Consider the following 17,410-nt stretch of genomic DNA (forward strand, 5'->3'; position numbering starts at 1 on the left):
CAAAACAATTAGAGAAACTGTACATCATCTTTTTACTGTGTCATATACACTTCTTCTTTGCCTATTGGTTAACCCAGAATGACAGTTCTATTACAGTGCAACTCCTACAAAACAGCAACAAACCAAGTCAAGTCTTAGTTAAGAGTATGAAGCTTAAGGTGCATCTACCGCTTTCAAGGATGGTCAAAGATTCTGTTAAGATGCAGAACTTCAAAGATGAAAAAAAGCCTCAATACAGAGATATTGAGTGAAGCATGTGGCTGCAGTTCTGGACTGTTGTGCCAGGGGGCATCACACCATGATGGCGCGCTCCGTGACGCTGGCCTTACGACGTTTGCTGCTTCTGGTGGGCTGTGTCCGACTGTGCTCCGTGTCCTGGCTACAACTGATCTCAAACTCTTCATCCTGTAAAAAAAGTGTGGTACAATTTATATACTAGTATCATAACAAAAATAAACTAGAAAGGTAACATTTGCAAGGCAAATGCATAATGTTTATAATTACCTTCGCATATGGTCTGCTCTGTTAATTCTTACTCAAACACATTCATGTATAAATGGTCTGTCAGGAGTCTAAATCCCTCCTGCTACGAAATTGCAACACCAGTAACCATGGTGAGAGACGTCTGGTTCAGGTCATTGACCTTATTGGTTTGGAGAAGAAGAGGAAACAGAGCAAAAACAATAGCTTAGAACATACCTTGTTGGCCTGGGAGAAGACCCTCTTTCTCCCTCGAGTCTTTGGAGAGGAAATGTCCATACTGTTATGGGAGGTGTCTTTGCTCTTACGATCCCTCTTACTGGACTGCCCACCTTTCTCCTGTTGAAGTATATATAAAGACAACACAATCATCAATATGTCCTCTTTTCGAACTATGAGTTCTCTACAACTGTTTAAAAAGTACTCTAGTGGCAAAGCTTCTTAGGATAAATACAACAGTGTTAAAATACACTTTAGATGGTTTCACTTAATCTCAGAATTAAAAGTCTGTGGTCATCTCATCCCCAAAATCAAAATAGAATTGAACAGTACTATTACAGATTCATTCTACCAGTGAAATTTCCCCTAGCTCTTTTCAACAAGTACAGTGAACAGTGGACCACAGCTTAACATCCTATGGACTCCGACCCTTTCCAGTAGTGCACACAGTCAAGATTCAAACTCAAGACTTGTTAGTCTAGACTCTAGAGGCAGGGTTGCTAACCACTGGACTATAAAAACGCTATTAGAAGAGAGGGGGAAGATGAACTTACTGGGCTGAGCTGCAGTTTTCGGTTAGCCTGTTTGTTCCCATGAGCCTCAGCGTTGTCGGCGGCAGCAGGAGGAGGAGACAGTTGCAGGTGGGAGGCCTGGGACACAATCGCATCAACCTGTGGCAATTATCAATCAATCAATCAACCAATCAACCAACCAACCACTCCCTCACTATCGGGTTCAGTGTTTGTTGTTCCCCAACTTCCAAGGGTTAGACATGCTTGCATACTGCGGCAATATTTTGACTTGATGGCAGCCCGCCACTTGCCTCTATCCAGTGGGTTGATGTTTTGTTGGTTAAATTCGTGGAAGTCCTCACTTACATTGTCAATCTATTTCTTCTTTTGTTGATTGATCGATCAACCAATCATCAACAGCAAAACCAACAACATTGGTTTTTTCAAACAAAAACATACCAGTATTTTCTCAGAGCAACACATCCAAATAAATATCTAATGTGAACGGATATAGTTTAGAGACTATGCAGACCAATCAGCACCAAGGACAGATGCCGTACAGTAAAGGTGTAATTCTTATCCTATGTTTAAAACACTGGTCCAAAATGTTCTAAAGGTTTTAACCTCCTTGTCTCCTGTGGCCTTTGCTCTCACAGGTGTCTCATCCTTCTGTACAGTGGAGGTCTTCTCAGTTTGGCTGTCTGTGTTCTTCCCAGGCTCAGCGTGGCTGAAGTACTTGGAGAAGCCTTCTGTAGTCACCTTCTCCTTGTCAACAGTCTTGCCAAGCCTGTAGAAAAATGGGAAAGTGGTTAAGAACTCATTCTAGTTTTCACAGTACAGTGACAGTGTACTACAAAATTACAAGTCTAGGCTTATCAAGCTTGCTGTACATGTAGCAAATTTTCTGTTGTTATTACGTTTCAATTATAAATGAATATAAGACATTTCAGTAACAAAATCATTCAAGCAAAAGCCATAGTCAGTGGTCTACTACCTTTTTTGCACATGGAGATGTGGTGGTTGCAAGACATCTCAGATACGTTGTACCAAATCATACGTCATTTCTTTTTTACGCAACTTCTTAGCAAAACATGACAACAGTCAATCCTTGCATGTTCAGGACAAAAGATACAAAAACTGTAAGTTCTGCTGCATTCATCAAACCATCACCTAACCTTTTCCCCCTGGCTGCATTTTTCACGAAGCCTTCCTTCTCCAGTCTGTTGACGAGGCCGTGAGCCACGTTCATTTCCACGCCCAGCCTCCTGGCAAAGCTGGGGATCAGCAGCCGAGGGGCCTCTGTACAGGCTAACAGGGCACGCCGCCACAGGCAGGTGGCCTGGAGAGTAAAAAAAAAGAATTAAGAGATGCGCAACAGCTATATGTCCAGAGGTGTACAGAGAAAAAAAACAACATATTGAGTAAAAAGCTATACATAAAAACCACAAGTTTGCAGCTCCAGGCTTTAAATCATACATGATCACTTTGTGCCTGACATTTAAGGTAATAAACTGAAGAAAGATACAAAAACTTACTGTTTGTTGCATTACCAAGGAAGCTCTCTAAAGTTATCACATCAAGAGCTGACCACATAAACATACCAAATATCATCAATCCACATCTTCTGTAGCTCACAAGTCAAAATCTCACAAGGTCAGAAGCACTATAGACAGTACAAATGGCACTGAAAACATATTAACCTTTTTGACAAAGATAATACACGAATACCGGGTATCTTATAAGTCTGACTACAGACCTGTACTTTGACTGGAGAGAGGCTAGCCAGATAAGGGTCTGTTGGATACTTGTCTGGAACTGCAGTCTGTGGGGTGCAAAATAAAACACAGTCAACACATGATTAGGTACTTAGTACATGTATATGATTTCAGACAACTTAATTACTAAATGATCCATCCATCTGTCCATCTTTTCGTCCATCTTTCTGTCCATCCATCCATCCATCCGTCCATCCATCCATCCATCCATCCATCCATCCATCCCTCCATCCATCCATCCACACATCCAACTGACTGGCCATCAAACCAACTAAAATCCATTCATCCATCCATCCAACTGACCCACTGACTGTCCACCCATCTCTTAATAGGTATATTCAGTCACTCATACTGTGTAATATATACTATAAAACCCTTACGTCTGCACAGACATCACAGATGTGTCTCTCTGGTGCGTCCTCCTCCTGAATGACCTTGAAGCAGACGCCGTGCTGCCAGAGGTCACAGACAGCACACAGGATCATGAGTCCGTCATCCTCATGACACCCACAGGGACAGCGCACACCCGGGTCCTGTTCCTGGTCCTGCTGGGAGCCTGACGGGCGACTGGCAGACTCGGGCGTCTTATGGGGCGCTGTGTTAGATACATTTATTGCAAATTTAAGCATTTCAACACAAGAAGGTACCCGGAAATAAGATATGGAAAACTTTACCCCTTTACTCATACTACTTTGTGATCCTTTCAGTATCATTGACAAAATGTTCCAATAAATTATTTGAACATATATGGCAATGCCTCATTGTATGGATGGGCTGGGGAATTGCAGAAAAATATACACAAAGACAGACAGACACAAAATTTAAAGCTTAATCAGATTTGGCAGACCAGTTTAAGACACACTAGTGATTCTAACTTCTATAATCATATATATAAATTCTAAAATTCATTTCCTCTTGAAGCATTAAATTGAAAATCGCTTTCTTCAATCAAAACTTCAACATAGATACACAAAGGAAGAAAAATTATAGACTCATAAAATCAAGTACCGCTGGGCCTAGTCATTGTCTATAAACAAAGCATCTATTGGTAATCGATAGAATGATCAATAAGCAATCAGTAAGATTACTGTAGCATGTTACCTTGATTTGGCACATCCTTGCATTCTTTGGGAGTCAGGCCCTGCTTGGATGAGGATGCGTCTTGCTTGGTCTGTGAACAGAATTGAGGCCACATACAGATATTTCTTAGCTAAAAATCAGCAAGAGATCAACACAAATCAAGAAACTCTTTTGACACAACCAAGTGTTTTATTCAGTTGACGTTTTGGTGACCGTCTGTCACCTTGCACAGCACACTCAGGTGTTTCTGCTATAGATGGTAGGGATCACCAAAACATCGGCTGAATAAAACTCTTGGTTGTATAAAAAGAGTCTCTTCATTCAGTGACTTACTTGTACCAACCTGATGAAACTATTCAGGGTCACAGTACTGCATATTATTACTACGAACAAATAATTTGCAGACTTTCTTTTGCATCTGCCTCCACTGCCAACATATAGTTCAGCGAACATGTCCATTTTTCTCAGACCGCAAAATTTTACTACCGGAAATATAAAGTGTACCTCCACCTCCATAGGTTCCTCAGTGTCCTCCCCATCTAACCCTGCAGTAGAGATGACAGCTCCTCCCTGCACACTGTTCCCCTCCTCTGTCTCAGCTAGTTCTGTTCCTGCTGGCAGGCCTGGCTCTTCTCTCACCTGTAGTCAACACAACACATGTAATGTTACAGCTTCTGCCTTGTTACAATGTGTACTGCCTCAAACAAAGAATAACTTCTTCAGGTTGGTAGAAGATAGGATATTGGGATTTTCTTATACACAACCATTGAACCAACTTCTCATTTATTATAATGTGTACTGCTTCCAAACATGATTTCTTCAGGTTGGTAGAAATACTGGGATTTTCTTATACACAACTATTGAACCAGGTGAGAGAGCCAGTACTTCTCTCACCTAGCTTTAATGTTTCAATGTTTATCAAACTTATTCAACATCTTCTTCAGAGCTTATGAGAAAGATGTTCAATAGACATCAGAATACATGTATGCACCAGAGTTTGAAAATCATTACTTTTTTAAGCATAAGTGCACTGGTGTACATTGAAAATTACGTTGAACAAATAACTTTTTACTTGCACCACTCAGACCTTGAGATTTATGCAAACACAACATTTTTTCCCTCCTAGGCCCTAAAAAAAGCCCTAACAATTTACCTCGAACTGTGAGCTGTCCGTCTTGATGCGTAGTTTGACGGTGTGCCACTGTGTGGAGACATCCCCCACCTTGATGTTCATTGGCTCACAGTTGAACATGAAACCCTCCGAGTCGGCCGGCTTAAAGCCGGGGGGCTGGTAGTCAGAGGGGGTCACTAGGGAGGGGGGGAGGGGGGGGTTAGGCATGCAGGAGGGGGTTGCTTCGATATGTAGTTAAAGGAATGTTGCTTATACTGTGGTTTGAAATTGGAATACAAGGGAATGAAAGGGTAAGGAAGAAAAAAAAGACAAAAATTTTAGTGTTTCATTCATCATTGCAATACAATTATTTCCATATGCTATAGTCCATAAATGCCCCTACTCCGAAATCTCTTAACCAGGACATGTTTTGCCACTTCTACAGAAGAAAATCACTGTAACAGTTTCTTCTTCCATACTCCATCCCTCATAATGTTCCACACTGAAAACTTCTTTCCTAGAACTTCATGACTATAGTCAGTGTTTGGAATGGAAGAAGAAACAGAGCAAAAGCGATGTTTTCCTTCGGTAAACATAAAAAAAGACCTACCATCATCGTAGTAGAGTAGCTTCATGGTCATCATGACGTCATCAGGCAGTGCCTTGAGAGACTGAGTCAGGACCACGATGGTCCTCAGCAGCTGCATGGTCGCTTTCTTTGTCTCCGCTGCGCTGTAGGCTGATGCCAGCTGCTTGTCATTCCTGTACATGTCAAGCAAACCATGGATACATACATACAGTTAGTCTATGCATTAGTTTAACAGCATGTTGTCAGAATGTACTGCGCTTGCTTTTGTGGAACCTGTAATGAATTGTGGCAGAACTTTGGCAGAATGTCTCGTTTAAAGTTGTATTTAGGATGATATCCCTTCTATAGTTTACAAATGTTGTGTCAGGAAAGACATTGTCTGCAACAAGCAAAAGTCTGATCCAACGTTGACCTAATTATAACATCCAACAAAAACCGTTGGTTCTGGACATATGCTGTAACAAGGCCATGACATACCTGTAGATGGTAACACCCTGGTTGTTGTAGGCAAACTTGAAAGTGTAGGATTCAATCACAGTCTGAAAACAAAAAGCATTCTCTTAATAATTTAGATGTAAGTGTCCGTGTTCTTAAATAAAGACCAATCAGCACCAAGGACAGACATGGTGCAGACCAATCAGCACTGATGACAGATCTTATACAAACCAATCAGCACCAAGGACAGGTACTATACAGACGAATCAGCACCAAGGACAGGTACTATACAGACGAATCAGCACAAAGGACAGGTACTATATAGACCAATCAGCACCAAGTTCAGACCCTGTACCAACCAATCAGCACCAAGGACAGAGTTCAAACTCACCTCTGGATCTGTGGGGTCTTCATAAATCTGTGTAAATAAAATGAAAATTTGGATATCAGTTCAAAGTAATGGCAGCTAGGTATAATTTGGCACTTGGAAAAAATGATCTGCTATATATTTCAGTGCAACACAGTCACTGACTACAACAGAAATCAGTATGATATATTTCAGATACCAATATATGCCTCTGGGGCAACACTATGCAAAACATGTTAAACAGTTTGCTGAATACAAATGGTTTCTACACTTACCCCGATGATCAGGCACCGCAGCTATTAAAGAAAAATGGTAAAGTATGTCAAGCAAAGATCATAAACTTAGGCTAAGACTTACTTTTTAAAATGTATTCTAAAAGCATTGAAAATATGTTTAACCATAGATCAACTCACATATTTCTTGTCCAGTGCATCAAAGCAGCCCTTAACCCTGTAAAGGAGAAAGAAAATAATTGTTTCCTTCATAACAGATGTTATCTGCAAAAATGCAACCAACTACATGTAACCAACTGTATGTCATAATATCACAAGAATGTAAGACCAATGAGCTTCAACCTTTGTAAGACTGGTCAAACCTATATATATATATGTATATGTATATGTATATGTATATGTATATGTATATGTGGTCCGAAAGTCAAAGTCAAAGAGTGGTAAAAACTACTGAAAATTCCACCAGCAAAAGAGTAACGCTTGCAAATGGTAGACATAATCAAATACCAGGAATTCTTGACACTATGATGTATTTTTAAAGGCTTTCTTACCACTTGATGACCTGGCAGGCTCCAGGACAGGCACTGTCATCACGAAGGATCTTCAGGTTCAAGTCTGGATAAAGTTGTGTGAAATAATTTTCCTTCAGTTTAATGTTCAACATGCTCAAAGTTTCCTTAATAAAGGATTTTTAAACCACAGAAAACAATAGTTCCACCAGTCCATATACAATGTATGTTCTATGATATACTCTATTAGTCAACTACTGAGTAAAGTTATAACATCAACTTCTTCATGTGACTTTCCCATAATGATAATATCATTCTGTATACATCATTCTACAAGATTCTTTGCGCTCGACTATTTTCTTCTAACAGTTATTCACCTAATATGTACATAGAGTTATGAGATTTTAGTGATATGTACCTTCTAGGCACCTGTCGCCAAAGGCATGTTCAGGAAAGATCATACGGAGGTAGGTTATGTTGGAGACAGCAACAGCCAGAAGTTTCTTCACAAACAGAGTGGAGAGTTGCTCTGTCACTTGGTCTGTTGGGAAGATTGCATTCCACTGTGGAAAGATGAACAGAAACATTCTCATTATATTGAAAAAGCCTAGCCATTGAAAACTTTCTTATACATGTATCATATTTATCTAGCCATTAGAAACATTCTATATACACTTACTGTTTTGTAATTGAGTAAAGTTATGATTGACTGACCATACTTACTAAGAAAATTCACAAATAAAGTTGGAATTACATTTGTCTGAAAATTTACTCAGTTCCCTCTGAAACTGAGGTTGTATTTTTTTTAACTTAAGAAAAAAGGGCAGTTAAGCTATTGGTAATGTCTGGTATGTTACACAACTTAATGACTACTAAAGTTCTGTGTATTACACTTGAATGTAGAAAATGCTGAGTTGACTCACATTCCCAGTCTTTTCTTGAGACCTCATCTTGGTTGCTACTGCCATGGCTAAAGGTCTGGGGATGGCCTGGAAAGGGACACTTATATTATAATGACAGCTACCACTGAATATAATATTTGTAATACTAATAGTTTACTTACTAATGCCACTAATATCGTATAGTAACAAACACTGATGATGAATTCTTTCTAGATTTGTGTCAATTCTTCCTGGGCTTATAACATGCATACAATACGAAATAAAAACCATGGTAACCTTCTGTTTAGCATAATTTTGAAAGGCCTAGAAGTAGAACTACACAGCGAAAGCAGTTTCGTGCCTCCTGGCTTGGTTTTCGTCGGAAAACATCACACTGCACCACTACACTTCAACACAAAGACTCTTGGCTCTCTTACCTGAAGTCTAAAGACTTTTGGGCGTCCTTAAGAAGGGGTTGAAGACTTTTATCTGGCTAAACAGCACCGTAAGAAACGTCGCACCTTCCTTCTTTGACAGAGACTGAGTTTGTGTTTGTTTCCCGCCAAACTTCAAAATATTCTTAGGGCGATACCATTTCTGAAGAGGGATGGCATTATACCAGCTTAAGAGCTTGTTGTATTCCTGTATCTAAGCTATTTTTGGTGCAACATATCAAGTATATTCATTTTCAATTATTGTATTTAATCCTCAAAAGTGAACATATATCAATATTATTAATTATTAATTGCAAATAGCTTCCCTCTTTAGTATGTGTACCAATCCATCAAGATCATCCAACATCCCAACTTTTTTACCTGATGATATCTCAAATCCAACCCCGTATCTAAGTATCTTATAGCCTGATATTCCACCGTTTTCACACAGAACATATCTCATCTATTGTGTATAGTATTCTGACATACGCATATTTGATATTCGGCCCGTATCAGCGAATATTTGCTCAGATCAGACGACAGAAAAGTGATGCCATGACGTCACGTAGCTGGTGGGACATCCGGGACCTCTCGCCTTGCCTGGGTCATGTGACCCAAAATGGTGGACAGATTGGGTGAGTACTTTGGAATACCCTCATCTCCCAGCAATTTTGACCCATTTGTAGCTAAACCTAATGTGTCTGAGGAGCTTTGGCCACTTAATTATACCTTTTAGACATCGGGGGATCGTTTCTGATTGGTTTTGATGGCACGAGCGCCGTACTTTTCTCGCGTCGCGCCGAAGTTTGAAGTTGACACCTGATTTTTCTTGACTTGGCTGTTCTGTCAGTGGCGTTTGGTGGGCGTCGTTCGGAGTCAAATGTCGGAAATGCGTGGGATTGGTAGTTTCCGTATAGACTATGACTTTGCCAAAACATTTTACTAATCACGGAAGTTTCTTCTTCCTAGAATAACAGGTTTCGATCTGATAGAAAAGCCTGCATCGTGAAAATATATTTGTCTACGATCTGTCTACGATCGTTACTTGTTAATTAGTTTAACTCGAAGATAGACTACTTGAGTAACGATTACGGTCTGTAATTTATGACATGTCTCATGTTATTTGACTTGTCGACCATTCACAAAGAGAGCTATCGGTTTTTGAAAGCAATCAGTGATTTCAGTCCCCCTGCATGGACTCTTTGTTTTGGGCAACTCAAACTAAAAACTGTGTTTCTGTCTGAATTTAAACCAGGAAACAGAAATTTCATTTTCCAATATGTATATAAACTTTGTCTTTGAATCATAATTTGAACTGGGAAAAATCTATTGATATGATCACTGTTTTGTTAACTTTATTTATTGGTAGGTATTGCCAACTACCAAACATGTTAAACACCTTTTGCCTTCTGCTCCCTGGCTTTATGTCATGGATTGGTGATCACTTGTCTAACGTTAAGATCTAAGTTAGAAGAACCTTGATGATGTATGGTCTGTAATGTTGAGTATTGTTTGTTGTTCCACAGTGCACAGCGAGGCGAATGCCAGGAGAATAGCTCAGGTGGAGACCTGCTTTGGTGGCTCTGGGCAGGTATGCAACTAATGTTTTACTTATATAGAAAAAAATTAGAAAACATGAACAATTCTAATGCACCAAGAGTGAATCCTGGTTAGTGAGTGAGTGAATGAGTGAGAGACAATTGACTCAGAATTGAACCATGCGCAAACGAGCACCAAGAGACCACCTCTAGTGAAGTATTGGACATTAACAACAACAACAAAAATTACTGTCACATTCAGGGAAGCAAGAAAAAAGGTCTAAGAAGATATCTGAATCTAGTTGTTACATGACATAATGTGCTGCCAATTCTGACAAGAGTCTTAACAAGATGTGCCACATGGCAGGTTCTGGTGGTCTGTGTAAAGATAGTACTTATGACATGATTCTCCAACCATTGTCTGTGAACTAAAACCAAACTAAAGCTTGTTCCTTGCCTCCCCAGCCCCTAACAGGTCCAGGCCGGGTGCTGGTGGGAGAAGGTGTTCTCACCAAGCTGTGCAGGAAAAAGCCCAAACCTCGGCAGTTCTTCCTCTTCAATGACATCCTGGTGTACGGAAACATTGTCATCAACAAGAAAAAGGTGACAAAATCTTTTTAAAAAGCAAGACAACCAAGCCCCTAAACAGTATAGAAACTGCCTATTGCTGAAACTTATGTTTCTGTTTAAAGTAAACTAACTTGTAATAAACTAAGAATGTTATAGTAATAATATACACATTGTCATCAACAAGATAAAGGTGACAAAATTTTTTTAAACATCAAGACAAGGAAGTCAACCAAGCCCTAAACAGTATAGAAACTACCTTATCGCTAAAACTTATGTTTCTGTGTTTAAAGTAAACTAACTTTGTAATAAACTAAGAATGTTTTGTTTGAATTCATACATACAGACTGTTGTGTTTGCATATATATAAAAAACTGTAGCCATGAAAGTTATGCTATATTGAGTTTGGCACCTGTAATGTTTTCTTTCTGCTCCAGTGAACACAACATAATTTGTTAGTGTTTAACCTGTGTATGTATTATTCATGTCCCATGGGTCCTGTTTTATCAATTACAGTACAACAAACAGCACATCATCCCACTGGAGAATATTAAGCTGCAGTCTTTGGAAGACAACGGTGGTAAGTACATCACTTCTGTCAGAAAACCGTATCAAATCTCAAGACATTTCCCTTTTCTTCTCAGTATTTTCCTTGGGCCTAGGAAAAAAATGTTGTTTCCTGTTTCCCAACCAAAAAACTGCCGACCCAGAAAACACAAAATTTTTTCCCTAAGCCTTATACATGTACATCACAGTCTAGATTCCCTTCTTGATTTCCTATTGTCTCCCTTATGTTTTGTCTTGACTGTAATGGTGTGTTATTCCTGTGGTTTGTTTTCCCTTTTTTTCTGTCTTCACACACTCTCCTGTCCCTTCATGTATGGAAGACAGTGGCAGGAGAGTTTACCAGCCAGTGTTCAGGTCCAGGCCACGAGGTACATGTATTGTAGTGTCCCTTGTGGATTAACAACTTTCTTACTATGATGTTACTTACACATATGGACAGGATTTATACACATGTTCCATTTGATCACATTCTCAACTACTAATCAGTATCAGAAATCTCCAAGCAGATGTTGGAGGTGGAAGATGATGAATCGTAATGTTTTCTAACTGCTGGGCCTCTCTGACAGCCTCTCACACTGTGAGAGTAGTTTGGTAGTTAGAAAAGCTCATATCTGCTTAGAGATTACTGAGTCATTTGATGTGAAACAAACACGACTACTGTACCTATGCAATACCTTTCCTACTTGTTTTGGTGTCATCGTGATTCACCTATTGTATAGGTCAAATGATGCTTGTTTTACATCTTCACGTATAGGTTAAAGCCTCTGACCCGTTATGTTTTCTGGGGTCAGCTTTCTACCCTGTCCTTCCACTGACATACAGCCTTCTTGTTGACTGTGTCTATAGATAGCTGTGCTATTTACTGTCCAGTATACTGTGTTTACATTCTGTGTCTAGACACCTTGCTATGTGTGATGTATTCCGCATGGCATAACTGTCTGATCATCATAACATTAAGCTAGTTCTTTACCCTGATGTGTTATTTCAAATATACAATGTACAAAAAATGCACAAACTGACGATTAAGATTTGTACCAGTCACTTATAAATAATGTTTGGGATTTTGACATGATGTCCACAGAACTGAGGAACGGTTGGCTCATAATCAGCCCGACAAAGTCCTTTGCAGTCTACGCCGCTACAGCAACAGAGAAGTCAGAATGGATGGCTCACATCAACAAGTGTATACAGGACCTGCTCGCAAAAGGTAGGGTGGACTCAAAAGTTTTTTTACCTCTATAAAGAGAGGGTATAGAGGGAAAATATTTGGTTTCTGTGTGTGTGTGTGTGTGTGTCTGTTTCCACATACTTGTGGTCAACATAACGCACAAAGGCCTTTATGGATCGTGATTATATTTGGTATGTTGGTAGGTCTTAGGAAGACACAAGGGTGGGCAGCAATAGACTAGTATTTGCATTTTGCAATGTGCAATTATAAAGCATATTTATGAATGATTGTTCTACATTGTTACAGGTGATAAGAGGCCAATGCAGGAACATGCAGCAGTGTGGGTCCCTGATTCTGAAGCAAACGTCTGTCAACACTGCAACAGGACTAAGTTCACCCCCATACAGAGGAGGGTAGGTACTTTATAGGCTCCTGTACAAGATAGAATATGCTGTTCCAGTGTCACTAACTCAGTGGAGTCGTGTGGCGTAATGACAGAGTGCTCCACTCGGAACCAAGAGGTCCTGGGTTCGAGTCCTGTCATGCCACTGATCTTGTGCCCTTGCAAATGGCACTCTACATGACTTTCCTTACTTAGCTCAAGTGAAAATGAGTATTGTCCTGTCCTGTATTTGTCCTTTGCGTTGGTGACAGCATAAAATAAGTTGAAAACAACTTGAGTGTGTCATCACCATGTCAAGTCATGAAATGTTGGAATAAAAAAACAAAAAAAACCCTCAGTATTCCTGTTGATATTTCCCAGCACCACTGCAGGAACTGTGGCTGTGTGGTGTGCGGTGCCTGCTCCAGTAAGAAGTACCTCCTGCCCCACATGTCCTCCAAGACCCTGAGGGTCTGCCTCACCTGTGTTAACTCAGTATTCCTGTTGTTTCCCCAGCATCACTGCAGGAACTGTGGCCGTGTGGTGTGTGGGTAGGTATTGGGGTGTTCTCAGTAACTCAGTATTCCTGTTGTTTCCCCAGCACCACTGCAGGAACTGTGGCCGTGTGGTGTGCGGTGCCTGCTCCAGTAAGAAGTACCTCCTGCCCCACATGTCCTCCAAGCCTCTGAGGGTCTGCCTCACCTGTGTTAACTCAGTATTCCTGTTGTTCCCCAGCACCACTGCCGGAACTGTGTGGTGTGTGGGTAGGTCTTGGGGTGTACTCGGTAACTCAGTATTCCTGTTGTTTCCCCAGCACCACTGCAGGAACTGTGGCCGTGTGGTGTGTGGGTAGGTCTTGGGGTGTACTTGGTAACTCAGTATTCCTGTTGTTTCCCCAGCACCACTGCCGGAACTGTGGCCGTGTGGTGTGCGGCGCCTGCTCCAGTAAGAAGTACCTCCTGCCCCACATGTCCTCTAAGCCCCTGAGGGTCTGCCTCACCTGTGTTAACTCAGTATTCCTGTTGTTTCCCCAGCACCACTGCCGGAACTGTGGCCGTGTGGTGTGTGGGTAGGTCTTGGGGGGTATGGTTAGGGGTCTATGTGTTAACTCAGTATTCCTGTTGTTTCCCCAGCACCACTGCAGGAACTGTGGTCGTGTGGTGTGCGGTGCCTGCTCCAGTAAGAAGTACCTCCTGCCCCACATGTCCTCTAAGCCCCTGAGGGTCTGCCTCACCTGCTATGATAACCTCTCCAAGGGCCGGATGCAGCCGGAGAACGCAGGCAAGCAGCAGCCCATGGCGGCCATGCTGAACGATGACTCATCTGACGACAGCGACGATGATTCAGGAACTGACAACACTGACGGGGACAGGGTAAGAGATCATCAGATGGTACAAAATGATGAGTTGTAATATTACAAATTCCCGGCTACCATTGTGTCCCGGCACCAACATGCAAGCACATGCAACCCCCATTAATACAAAACAACTGTATACATGTAGTGTGTGTGTACATGTATGTGTATGTGTGTGTGTGTACATGTATGTGTGTGTGTGTGAGTGTGTGTGAGTGAGTGAGTTAGCCGAGTAACATGAAAAAGACAACCAAGTGAAGAAATAGATATTAACATGCTGATTTTATTTTGTAACTTGGATTCGACTTCTTTTCTCCAACAATGGAAGTTAAAGACCCCACTTTTCTGTAATGTGTGTGTTCTTTCATGTTAAAAAGAGTATTCTTTTTTGTCTTCAAACATGGAAAAAAAGGGATGTGTGTAGTTAGTGTGCAGATCACACATAGGGTTACTATAGATTTTGAATTCATGTCTGAAACCTTTTTTAAGAGATAAAGATGAAGAGATGATTTGTTCTATCTTTCTGCAGCCCTCCTTCTATGATGGGTCCCAGCCCAGATGAGTGCACCAGGACGGGGGGGTTTCCTACCTACAACTGTACATCTGTACATCTCACATAGTCACAGCACTTCCTACAGCCTTCAGCATGCAACCTAGCAGGACAGCGTAGCAGCGTAGGACAGCACGTCGGCAGAACGTACTGCACCTAAAACTACCATTTTCTGGCCATGTTAGTCTAGTAAGTTGAGTACTGTTTAGATTTTGAATGAAACTTTGAAAGCTCATCTGTGTTGGTAGAATCTATAGTTTAAACGTTGTTTCTAAGTCTAAACTCTTCAACTGTTTAGATTTGTTATAAAAGTCATGGCAAGTTTTATGAACGAAAGGTTCTCTTTGCATACATGTAGTTTTAATGTTTTAATGGCATAATACAGTCATACATAACAATCAACATAGCAACAATCCCTTGTGGCAGCTGCAAACATGTTATTTTCTCTTATGAAAATATATTCCTTCATTCTAATTTCCAGTGAACATGATGATCATTGTAAATATTACCTCAATAGTGATCCTGTACTGTCAACCATTTTAAATTTTGCGAAATACTGTACAACAGTGTGGTTGTTACTTTGACCACCTGTGCTTTTATAGTTATGTTTTATATGATCATGTGAACGTCACATGATGAGTTGCTTACTGTAAGCCGATTGGTCCAGAACAGATCGTGGCCACTCACATGTCATGTGACTGTCACATGATCATCACATGATAGGTTGCATGCTAATAGCTGATTGGCCAGAAACTATTGCAATAACATGCCATTACTGTGGCCAGTTACACATGTACAGTCTACCTAGAATCAAACCTAACAGAAATTCTTACCCTTGTATAAATATGTGCTAACTCCTCTGCATGATATTTAGTGTACTAGTAGTAAGGGAGAAAGGGAGAAATTTAACATATAATTGTAAGACTTAGTAATGTTAATAATTGTTGACTTTGGGATATGGTGGCCAATGCTTTAAGACTTTAACACCCATTATGATATACATTAAGCTTGTAAGCTTTTAAGATATTTTACACCATAGGATATGTTTTAAAAGTTGGATGTTTGAAAGTGCATATTTTGAGCATTTTAGGATGATTGAAGTATTATAAATATAGCTTGGCTTAGTGATATTTTTATGCTTGGGAAAATGCATTGCTCGCAATCTGGGTACTGTGTGTGAATGAAACTACACTTTGATTTGAATGCAGATATTTAGATGTAAAAAAAAAAACTCTTCTACACAACATGATAACAGGGTTTAAGATCATTTTGTGTGAATGACTTCAACAGAACATGTAAATATACCCATTTTTTCAATGACGAGAATGGAGTTATAGTATGTGTAATGTATACATGCTAAAACCTACATTCACACTGCATAATAGAGAATGTTTGCAGTTTAAAACTGACCGTCCTAGTGTAAGAAAAGAGTGGAAGTTGTATTTTTTTCATCAACTAATACTGTAATAGACGTAACATGGTGGTGTGGTTGAGTAATCAGTTCTAAAGAGAGCTATTATGTAAATTTTGTAGAGTTGAAACTGATTTTGGTAGTCAGAGCGCCATAAATAGTGACCCTGCCCTATACATGTAATGCTATCATCATGAAATATACCGATTTTCTATTGACTCAAGTTTGAAGTTATAATAAGTAAAGCTGTAACACAATAACTTGTCATAACCTGTGTAAGAAACTGTTCTACGTTATTTATGAATTACGCAGAAAATATGAGAAAGTATATTGGGAAGTTTAAGTGCAAGTGTGTGACATTTTTTACCCATAAAGACAGAACTAAGTTTAAACTGGTACTTACTTACATATAAACAGTCTTGAATTGAAAATTAAAATGTTTGCATCTTTAGAGAAGTTTGCTAGCTTGCTAGGGCAATATTGTAAGGAACTTTAAGAAAAACCCACCTGATTTATCAATGTACAAATCATGGAATCAAGCTTTTATTAAAACCTGTGCACTTTGTTTTCTAGCATTCTAACATTTTGTCAATGTGTGTTGAGTTAGCAGGCATACATGAATGGGTGTAGGGTACATGTAGCCAGGGTGGCTTTGGGTTTTTGAGTTTAAAACATGTATGATACTGTAATGACTTTTAAATCAAATGTGCATTTTAGATACCACCTGGTGTGTAGTTTTATAACTTGCAGCAGAATCGTGGGAAACCATCTTACAAGCATGTTTTGTAACTGTATACCTGTGTCCTCTTATGGCCTTTTTGGCATTGCGTTGGGGGAAGGCATTTTAGTTCTGGCATGTACTTTGATGTAGTACAATATATGCCATATACATATAGATGTAATTGAGTTTTCTGCAAAACTAAAATTGGGAAATGCATGTTGTTTTAAAAGCCAGGTAAAACTTGCCAGTCTGTCAAATTTTTGACAACAGAATTGAAAGATGGAAGCCATATCAGCTCACAAAACACTTTATGGATTTTTGTTTCAAATCCTCTTCTGCTTTCATTTGTGGCAGTTTTAAAGCACATTTTCATGACTCAATTTAGTATAACTCTAAGCTGAAATGATACAGCTCTTTTAAATTCTTCAGCATTAGAAGATATTCAGGTGATTTTAGCTTATACATGTACATTGTATGGCACTTGATAGCAGTGTGCAAAAGTCTTACATTGAACTTTACACATTGAT

The 17,410-nt window shown here is 39.9% G+C and overlaps 2 protein-coding genes and 1 long non-coding RNA gene across 3 annotated transcripts; 1 reads left to right on the forward strand and 2 right to left on the reverse strand.

Annotated features, from left to right (window-relative positions):
• Positions 1 to 7: 7 nt before the first annotated feature.
• LOC109480369 lies at positions 8 to 1,356 on the reverse strand. Its single transcript, XR_002140832.1, has 3 exons — positions 1,254 to 1,356; positions 700 to 819; positions 8 to 405 (listed from the first exon to the last, which is right to left on the reverse strand). It is a non-coding gene; the product is annotated as an uncharacterized LOC109480369 (long non-coding RNA).
• Positions 1,357 to 1,787: 431 nt separating this feature from the next.
• On the reverse strand, positions 1,788 to 8,726 carry LOC109480236 (HORMA domain-containing protein 2-like). The gene is made up of 16 exons (XM_019782385.1): positions 8,629 to 8,726; positions 8,234 to 8,299; positions 7,729 to 7,873; positions 7,353 to 7,416; positions 6,982 to 7,018; positions 6,844 to 6,864; positions 6,593 to 6,619; positions 6,244 to 6,305; positions 5,788 to 5,939; positions 5,220 to 5,374; positions 4,571 to 4,705; positions 4,088 to 4,157; positions 3,367 to 3,581; positions 2,968 to 3,033; positions 2,387 to 2,550; positions 1,788 to 1,998 (listed from the first exon to the last, which is right to left on the reverse strand). The coding sequence occupies exons 2-16, from the start codon at positions 8,276 to 8,278 to the stop codon at positions 1,788 to 1,790; spliced, it is 1,569 nt and encodes a 522-aa protein (XP_019637944.1). The 5' UTR covers positions 8,279 to 8,299; positions 8,629 to 8,726.
• A 434-nt stretch (positions 8,727 to 9,160) lies between these two features.
• Positions 9,161 to 17,405, forward strand: LOC109480320 (pleckstrin homology domain-containing family F member 2-like). Its single transcript, XM_019782511.1, has 8 exons — positions 9,161 to 9,260; positions 10,152 to 10,216; positions 10,629 to 10,766; positions 11,247 to 11,310; positions 12,379 to 12,504; positions 12,772 to 12,878; positions 13,981 to 14,220; positions 14,731 to 17,405. Exons 1-8 carry the CDS (start codon positions 9,245 to 9,247, stop codon positions 14,761 to 14,763), a joined length of 789 nt encoding a protein of 262 aa, XP_019638070.1. The 5' UTR covers positions 9,161 to 9,244; the 3' UTR covers positions 14,764 to 17,405.
• The last annotated feature ends 5 nt before the right edge of the window (positions 17,406 to 17,410 follow it).

This window comes from Branchiostoma belcheri, unplaced genomic scaffold (assembly GCF_001625305.1).
Source record: "Branchiostoma belcheri isolate BF01 breed outbred unplaced genomic scaffold, Haploidv18h27 scaffold50, whole genome shotgun sequence".
In the NCBI taxonomy this organism is placed as follows: domain Eukaryota; kingdom Metazoa; phylum Chordata; class Leptocardii; order Amphioxiformes; family Branchiostomatidae; genus Branchiostoma; species Branchiostoma belcheri.

Excerpts from the sequence above, each read along its gene's own strand:
- LOC109480236 (XM_019782385.1), bottom strand. The coding sequence starts at position 8,278 with ATGGCAGTAGCAACCAAGATGAGGTCTCAAGAAAAGACTGGGAAT. Across the intron at positions 6,865-6,981 it reads ATGCACTGGACAAGAAATAT|CTGCGGTGCCTGATCATCGG; the intron begins GTGAGTTGATCT and ends TTTCTTTAATAG. Across the intron at positions 1,999-2,386 it reads AATGCAGCCAGGGGGAAAAG|GCTTGGCAAGACTGTTGACA; the intron begins GTTAGGTGATGG and ends ATTTTTCTACAG.
- LOC109480320 (XM_019782511.1), top strand. Across the intron at positions 10,217-10,628 it reads GCTTTGGTGGCTCTGGGCAG|CCCCTAACAGGTCCAGGCCG; the intron begins GTATGCAACTAA and ends TTGCCTCCCCAG. Across the intron at positions 12,879-13,980 it reads TCACCCCCATACAGAGGAGG|CACCACTGCAGGAACTGTGG; the intron begins GTAGGTACTTTA and ends TTGTTTCCCCAG.